The sequence below is a fragment of the Ranitomeya variabilis genome, chromosome 5 (genome assembly GCF_051348905.1).
Source record: "Ranitomeya variabilis isolate aRanVar5 chromosome 5, aRanVar5.hap1, whole genome shotgun sequence".
Taxonomy (NCBI): Eukaryota; Metazoa; Chordata; class Amphibia; order Anura; family Dendrobatidae; genus Ranitomeya; species Ranitomeya variabilis.
This window is the reverse complement of record NC_135236.1, coordinates 655,882,377-655,891,305: the sequence shown is the minus strand read 5'-3', so window position 1 is coordinate 655,891,305 and position 8,929 is coordinate 655,882,377. Positions and strand designations below refer to the sequence as shown.

The 8,929-nt window shown below is 40.9% G+C and overlaps 1 protein-coding gene across 1 annotated transcript; it reads right to left on the bottom strand.

Annotated features, from left to right (window-relative positions):
- Positions 1–640: 640 nt before the first annotated feature.
- LOC143776745 (gastrotropin-like) lies at positions 641–5,874 on the bottom strand. Its single transcript, XM_077266455.1, has 4 exons — positions 5,718–5,874; positions 4,613–4,785; positions 3,216–3,305; positions 641–760 (listed from the first exon to the last, which is right to left on the bottom strand). The coding sequence occupies exons 1-4, from the start codon at positions 5,782–5,784 to the stop codon at positions 707–709; spliced, it is 384 nt and encodes a 127-aa protein (XP_077122570.1). The 5' UTR covers positions 5,785–5,874; the 3' UTR covers positions 641–706.
- Between the last annotated feature and the right edge of the window lie 3,055 nt (positions 5,875–8,929).

Here is an 8,929-nt window from a genome sequence, read left to right as displayed (position 1 = left end):
TAACCTATACTCAACTGCCACTCCAGCACCATCGCTATCCTGCAAGGACGTCATTCTGACCACAGTCATGTGACTACTCATTGGATTCAGGGGTCATGTCCTAATTATGCTGCCATCACTGTCAGGGCCAATGATTGGCTGCTTTGGTTACATGAAGGTAATTAGAGCGTCGTCACGCAGAATAGGTGGGATCACTGGAGTGATAAGACATTTTACTGGGTTAGTATAATTTGCTTTTTAATTTAATACAGCATTGCTTTCTGGCCATTTTGAAAAGTCATGGACAACCCCTTTAAGCTAGCCAAACACGTCATATACTTATATATTTAGACAAACCCAATTAGAACTGAATTTGCAATCTAAGTGTTGCCATATGGCACCTTCATACTGAATCTTATAAACTAGTAATTGCCCCCTAGGAACAATGGCCATCATCTATCTAAACTGTCTAAAAGAAAAGCAATGTTTGTTGTCTAAAGCAACCACTCACAGCGCAGCTTTCATTTTTTAAACAACCCTGGAAACATGAAAGCTGTGCTGTGATTGGTTGCTATGGGAAACAAAGCTTAACAGAGCTATACCACAGCCCTGGAATGAGGCCTATACATGGAAATGGGCAGTGAAATAAATATAGAAGTCATTCTTTAATAAAATGGTTTATTTGGTTTTAAAAAATGACTCCGCAGACATGTTGGGCTCCACCGCTTTATGCCACCTTCTTGCTAATTCTCTTAAATGTAAGTCCTCCAGCAACTGATGTCTACAAGAGAAAAAAAATGAAAAATTAAGTTAAAGCCTCTAATATTTTACATTTTAATAATACTATATACAAGTTTCAAGATCTCTGCTTGCTATAAGTGAAAGGAGAAGAATTCAAGTTGAAAATGTCCTAACAGGGGTGTAACTTAAAGGGGTGTTCCCATCTCCAAGATCCCATCCCGATATGTAATAGGGGTACTAATAATATTAATATCAGTAAATGTAGTATAGTTCTTCTGATTCGCTATGTCCCTTACCCCATGTGCAGGGCATCGTAGAAGCTTAGGTATCCATGGTTACAACGACTAACAGCTAACTAACTAACCATCTGTCAACATATATGTGGTCATAACCATGGATACCTAAGCTACTGCAATGCCCTACACACGGGGTAAGTGACATAGCGAATCAGAGGAACTATGCTACATTTCTTTTTGGAGGCATTTATTAATATTATTACAACTACTGCATATTGGGATAGGATCTTGGAGCTGGGAATACCACCTTGGACTGCCAATCCTTTTGTTCTCCCCCATAGATAAGCTGTCACCAGAGATGTCTCATGGAGAACACAGGAACGCTAGGCCCAATGAGTCCTCCTGTATATGGGAGAGATGGTCAAGATGGATGTCTCATGGAGAACACGGGAATGCACTGCCCAGTGAGTGCTACTGTGTATGGGAGAGATGGCCGAGATGGATGTTTCATGGAGAACACAGGAACGCTAGGCCCAGTGAGTGCTCCTGTGTATGGAAGAAATGGCCGAGATGGATGTCTCATGGAGAACACAGGAATGCCAGGCCCAGTGAGTGCTCCTGTGTATGGGAGAGATGGCCGAGATGGATGTCTCATGGAGAACACAGGAATATTAGGACCAGTGAGTGCTCCTGTGTATGGGAGAGATGGCCGAGATGGATGTCTCATGGAGAACACAGGAATATTAGGCTCAGTGAGTGCTCCTGTGTATGGGAGAGATGGCCGAGATGGATGTCTCATGGAGAACACAGGAATGCTAGGCTCAGTGAGTGCTCCTGTGTATGGAAGAGATGGCCGAGATGGATGTCTCATGAAGAACACAGGAACGCTAGGCCCAGTGAGTGCTCCTGTATAAGGGAGAGATAGCTGAGATGGATGTCTCATGGAGAACACAGGAATGCTAGGCCCAGTGACTGCTCCTGTGTATGGGAGAGATGGTCAAGATGGATGTCTCATGGAGAACACAGGAATACTAGGCCTAGTGAGTGCTCCTGTATAAGAGAGAGATGGCCAAGATGGATGTCTCATGGAGAACACAGGAACGCTAGGCCCAGTGAGTGCTCCTGTATAAGGAAGAGATGGCCGAGATAGATGTCTCATGGAGAACACAGGAATGCTAGGCCCAGTGAGTGCTCCTGTGTAAGGGAGAGATGGTCAAGAGGGATGTCTCATGGAGAACACAGGAATGCTAGGCTCAGTGAGTGCTCCTGTGTATGGAAGAAATGGCCGAGATGGATGTCTCATGGAGAACACGGGAATGCCAGGCCCCGTGAGTGCTCCTGTGTATGGGAGAGATGGCCGAGATGGATGTCTCATGGAGAACACAGGAATGCTAGGACCAGTGAGTGCTCCTGTGTATGGAAGAGATGGCCGAGATGGATGTCTCATGGAGAACACAGGAATATTAGGACCAGTGAGTGCTCCTGTGTATGGGAGAGATGGCCGAGATGGATGTCTCATGGAGAACACAGGAATGCTAGGCTCAGTGAGTGCTCCTGTGTATGGAAGAGATAGCTGAGATGGATGTCTCATGGAGAACACAGGAACGCTAGGCCCAGTGACTGCTCCTGTGTATGGGAGAGATGGTCAAGTTGGATGTCTCATGGAGAACACAGGAATACTAGGCCCAATGAGTGCTCCTGTATAAGAGAGAGATGGCCAAGATGGATGTCTCATGGAGAACACAGGAACGCTAGGCCCAGTGACTGCTCCTGTGTATGGGAGAGATGATCAAGATGGATGTCTCATGGAGAGCACAGGAACGCTAGGCTCAGTGAGTGCTCCTGTATAAGAGAGAGATGGCCAAGATGGATGTCTCATGGAGAACACAGGAACGCGCTGCCCAGTGAGTGCTCCTGTGTATGAGAGAGATGGCTGAGATGGATGTCTCATGGAGAGCACAGGAATACTAGGCCCAGTGAGTGCTCCTTTGTATAGGAGAGACTGAGATGGCTGCCATCAGATGAAACACCATTTAGTCAGCAGCCATCTCATGCGTATTGTTGGCTTAAGGTATGAAGCTCCCATTAATATTGTCATGACGTTATCTCATTTATGGCGCACCCAACCAGATATTATTTATTGTCTGTGATAACAGCCATCTGGTAGTCATTACTTATCAGGAAAAAAATGATAAGATATCATCATGTCTGGGGATAGATAAGACATACAATATTGAATGTAATTTACTGTAGCCTTACCTCCACTAATTTTCCTCCAACAATCTCCGATGAGTGACTGTACTTGGGGAAGTCCACAACCAGTTTACCACTTTCCTGTCGAACAGTTGCCTGAATTGAAAATGTTTATTTTTAGTTTCTCAGACTTGATAAAGAACATCAAGAGTTGACCAATAGATATACTAACTATAGATACACCTTGGCGTTATTAGGTCCTAGAGCAGAGGTCCTCAACGTTTCTGACCTTGAGAGCCACATTCAGCTCTGAGAAAGGGTCACAAGCCACATTCAGCTCCCGCCCCCTCACAGCAGTGGCAACCAAAGCCCCCATTACAGGCATAATGGTAACCAAAGCTTTTCCACAAAAATCAATCACCCCAAAGCAGTATACAATGATCCAGGGGTTTCTACAATACCGCCCATTCAGTATTCTCATATAAAGCACTCCCAAGACACTGTCACATCCATCTTCAAACACCTCCTCTGACAGACGGTGTCATCTTGTCTCCAGCATACCATAATTAAATCATCTCAAAACCCCTAAGACAAGGATATGTGCATCCAGATCTGCTCTTCTGTGCAGGGCTGCTCACAAAATTCACCATTTTCAGATGTGCTCTTCATACCTGTTTGTTAGAACTGGGGCTAATGCACTAAGCTGACAGACAGCCGCGAGCCACAATTCATGGGACCGCGAGCCACATGTGGCTCCCGAGCTACAGGTTGGGGCCTCCTAGAGCAAAATTTATGGAAGGGCCTCCTGCTACCATGTGCCACATGTAATAATGGTGTCTTTTTATGTGGCAGATGGGCCTTTTGATCCCATGGGGCGCTATGCTCTGGGTGAATTTACTACCTGTGTAAACTATAGATAAGCCCATCTGGACAACCTTTTTCCATACTCCATAAAGGTATTAAGATCTGATAGAGTCGGTTGTGAAACCAGAATCAAAGCCGAGAATGTGTACAAAGAACGCTTCACTTTTAACACCACCCACCCTTCAAGAAGGTTGTCTAGTTGGGACAACAACTTTAAAGTGCCCATACTTTATATAACATGAATATACTGTGAACATTAAAAAATGATACTTGTATTAAATCGAAAAGTTGAAAAGTGATCCTCAACTTTTTGTTGTACTATATAGACAATCCTGGAAGTGATTCCTTCTCAGTTGGGATGACCCAACCTCGAAAGCATGAAAAGGTAAATTATTCTTGGCCAGCTCAACATTTTGATTGTTAACTTTGACAAGCTAGAGACCATTCAACCATATACATTTGATTACTCTTGCTGTTTTATGCTTTTTCTTTTAATGCGCAACCCATGACTAGGTTTATGAGGTTGAAAAAAAAATTCTCTATCAGTCCTTCATGAACTCAATCAAGAACTATTTCATACCCAACCATTGTTGACTTACCTTAAACTTCTTGCCACCCATTGTCTCTAGATCTGACTCTTGGCCAACGGTGAATTTATTGGTGAGTGTAAATCCTGGATAGATCTGTGACCAAATATAGTCGTTTCCATTTTGAACAATTTCTGCAGTATAATTGTAATCTCTTCCTTTTTCAATTTGATCATCAGGAATTCCTGTTACAAAAATAATTAAAATATATGTATAGCATTTGATATCCTGATAGTAAATAGTGAATATCAAAGTTTATTTGCCCCCCAAATCACTGGCACATATTAGCCTTTGATTTGACCTTGTGGGTTAGTTGAGTCAGATCTTCATTCTATGAGCCAGATCGGAAATTACCTACAATGGCCATCTCTCATGAAGGAAGACTTCCTGGACAAGTGGGGTCTAGTTAGATATAACACAATGCAACACAAAGGCTATAAAAGGCAAACAGTACACAATTTCTAATGAAGCCCAAATGCAAAAAATTTTTTTAGCCAAAATTAAGTGGAAAAAAAAGTCCCCAAAGGTGCGATACCTCATTAAGTGAACCACATTAATGCAATAAAATATCAATAAGATGGATTAATGTTTCTAGAGGTAAAGCAGAAAATGTTATGCTTTCCAGGTTAATGAAGAAAATGTCTTTTTAAGCAATGGGTTAATGACATCAATTCTAAATTCCTCATACTCATAACCTCTGTTAAATGGTGTGGAGTTTATTGTATTTCTTTAAAAAAAAAAAGAAAAATAAATCGAGGACACGTTTGAAAGGAAATCATTCGACATGTTAGAAGATCTCCGTTTCATTGATTGATAATTTGGCCACCATAGATGGTTCCATCATCAATCTTTCTTTTGAACTGGGCTTAAACTATGGCAGTAGCTTTGACCAAAATTGACCAAACGTTTTAAGAACAAGGATCTCATATATTGGTTTTCACAGAAGCTTATCTGTGTCTATTCGATGAAATTTCAGGTGGCCATCTAAAAGATGTTTCATATAACGCTTACATTACACATATGCTTTGGAATAAGGCCACTATGGAACGTTTTTCAGGAGAGGTACTAATGCACCATAAAATGTCTAAAAGTAATAAATGTAGCTGTGATAACTCACCAATGAGTTTCATGAAGGCATCATAGTTCTCCTGGGATTCCACCTCATATTTTCCAGAGAAAGACATGGTGATGTGACTGCTCCAGGTACAGACCTTAGAATGGACCCAACAGTGAGTCCTGAAGGGCTTGAGATTCCTCCTTATATTACTAACACTCTATGGTCCTGCCTTCAGAAGGATCTTCTGACATCACCCACTTGTGCAATCTGATAAACGAGTGTTATTGACCTCTAGGTAAGAGTGAGGTTCGAAGGGTTGTAAAGCAATCAACGAAGGAGGTAGTGGAATTTTACTGTCTTCTGTATAGTTGATTACTATGGCTATAATCTTTCCAAACCAGACAGAAATCATTTTTAGCTTTCATACATTTTCTGCAAGTGCAGACAAACAAATTAATTTTTCATTTTAGAAAAGCCATTTACTTTATTACATTATTCTGAGGACCCAGATTCGGGATCTTGGCTGAGTGGAGAGAAATTATAGAGTGTTTCTTGCTCTGGGAGACCCATCCTGTCCCCAGTTACACAGACAATCTATTAATTTGAGTGATCTTGTGTATTACTTAACTCTACCTGTGGAGGCGCCATAGGGAAATCTTACCCTTCATGACTCAATAAGCAATAGTTAGCTTTCAACCGAATGATGGTTTGGCCAATCGTTCGGTCGGCAGCTATCTCTCTTTACTCCTCCATACTTTGCCAGGTACTTCTATGCTCTCTATGAGAGAGACGCTATTAGAACCCACCATCAGCTTATACCACTCATAACAAAAGGATCGAATATGCCAATTTTTTATCTACCTCGACATCCAGGGTTCCCCTGACATTAGTCTGATGTTTCTGAAGGACTTTGATGATAGTATTCCCCACCAACAAGAGCTGATCATTGAGTGTTCCAAACTTTTTGATCATCTATTTGTTAAAATCATCAGCTTATCAAATTGAAGAACACTTGAAAAGGGTTCACAATAGATTTTTGCCTGTTCTTTGTGCCTATTGATTCTGGTAGTGTGGGTCACAGTTATGAAGGTATCAAAAGTTAAAGATTGAAGTCAAAGAATTTTGGTTTAGAAGGAAGTGTCTCAAAATTAGGCAATCACAGGGTGTTCCAACTATGGATAAAGTGTAATCAATAGAAGAACCTAACAGTAAGGGTTCATTGCTCCAACGGTGACAGCGCCACCACAGAGAAAACCAAGTACTGCACTGTCTTAATCAAACCAATATGTGGTCCTACAGGAATGTACCAGGTGGTCCACCATTGTCCACCATTGTCCACCATGCTCTCACCCATTACTGGAATGTAAAGGATGAAGATACGACGCAGAGCATATCAGATGTAAACATTTCTTAATTCACATTTAAAACTAAAAAATAAATTTACCTCTTACCTGAGCCTCGATTCATGTTATGTGATTTCTGAAATGACCATTATATCACATGTCGTAATACATGTTCTTATGTAGGATACAGGTTTTATTCTCTTATCTTGTTCTTCAATCTGCAGATCAGCTGTAATGTAAAGGCAGACTCACCTCTGCCCAGGCCGTCTGATCTTTTATTACCTGTCATTAACCTCAGACACAAGAAGAAACAGACAAAAACCTCAAAGGTATGAAATGGGATATAAACTGTTGTGCACGCAGCGAGTAAGCGCACGTTCACACTAGACGCTAAACAGAAATAACCAAAGACAGAAACATCATGATTAAATACCCTGCAGTAAATAAATTAATAGCATATTGCATGTAATAATACACGGTACTTAGGTAACATGTTTTTTTTATCAAAAATTATGAAAGCCATCCCGCCTCGTCATGCATGTCACTTGAGAAACGGTAAGGTGTTTAATATTAGAGTTAGGACTGTCCCCACTATGGTCGCCGATGAGACAAGAAGGAGCAGGTAGAGAAAGAATAAAATATCTATCTATTATCTATCTATTATTTATCTATCTATTATCAATCTATTATTTATCTATCTATTATTTTTCATCTATCTATTCTATCTATTAGCTATCTATCTATCTATTATATATTATCTATCTATTATATATCTATCTATCTATTATATATTTATTATCTGTCTGTCTATCTATCTATTTGTCCATCTATTTATTATCTATCTATCATCTGTATATCTATTATCTCTTATCTATCTATCTATCGATCGATCTATCTATCTATTATCTATCTATCATCTATCTATCTATCTATCTATCTATCTATCTATCTATCTATCTATCTATCTATCTTTTATCTCTTATCTATCTATCATCTATCTATCTATCTATCTATCTATCTATCTATCTATCTATCTATCTATTATCTATTATCTATCATCTATCTATCTATCTATCTATTATCTATCTCTATTTGATATGTAGAAAAGACTTGTTAAGGTTGAAGATGACTATTGGATGATGTCCAAGAATAACATGATTGTGAACCACACTTCACTACGCTTGTGCGATATGAGCTTCTCATCAATTAGGTCAGGAGTCCAATATCGCCCACATGACTCTTCCTGGGTAATTTGCATACAATGCATACTGAATTCTATTTTTGTTCATACATGGGGGTAAAACCCATCTCTTCAGCTTATCACTAACAACTGATGTGTTGCCCTCATGCTTCAAACATGCCTCAATCACACCCATCCTTAAAAAGCACACTTGACCCATCTTCTGTATCGCCCCATATCACTTCTCACCTATGCCTCAAAACTACTGGAACAACATGTCCATTTCGAACTTTCCTCCCACCTCTCTTCCTGCTCCCTCTTCGACTACTTACAATCTGGCTTTGGACGTCGTCACTCCACTGAAACTGCCCTAACAAAAGTTACCAATGACCTATTAACTACCAAAGCCAAGCGACACTACTCTGTCCTTCTCCTCCTGGACTTGTCCTCTGCCTTTGGCACAGTGGACCACTCCCTATAACTACAGACCCTCTCATCTCTTGGCATCACTGTCTTGACCCTATCTTGGAGCGCGTCATACCTAACAGACCGGACATTCAGCGTCTCCCACTCACACACCACCTTCCTTCCTTCCCCTATCTCACTCGAATCCCCCAACAGACCTATCAATTAAAGTAAATGGCTACTCACTCTCCCCAGTCCCACAAGCTCGCTGCCTTGGGGTAATCCTTGACTCTGATCTCTCCTTCAAACAACAAATCCAAGCCCTTTCTCTTCCTGCCGACTTC

Bases quoted from the DNA above. Each gene is read 5' to 3' on its own strand.
- LOC143776745 (XM_077266455.1), bottom strand. From the start codon at position 5,784: ATGTCTTTCTCTGGAAAATATGAGGTGGAATCCCAGGAGAACTATGAT. The intron at 3,306-4,612 runs GTAAGTCAACAA...TTTTCAATTCAG, and splicing joins TGGGTGGCAAGAAGTTTAAG to GCAACTGTTCGACAGGAAAG. The intron at 761-3,215 runs GTAAGGCTACAG...TTTCTCTTGTAG, and splicing joins TTGGAGGAAAATTAGTGGAG to ACATCAGTTGCTGGAGGACT.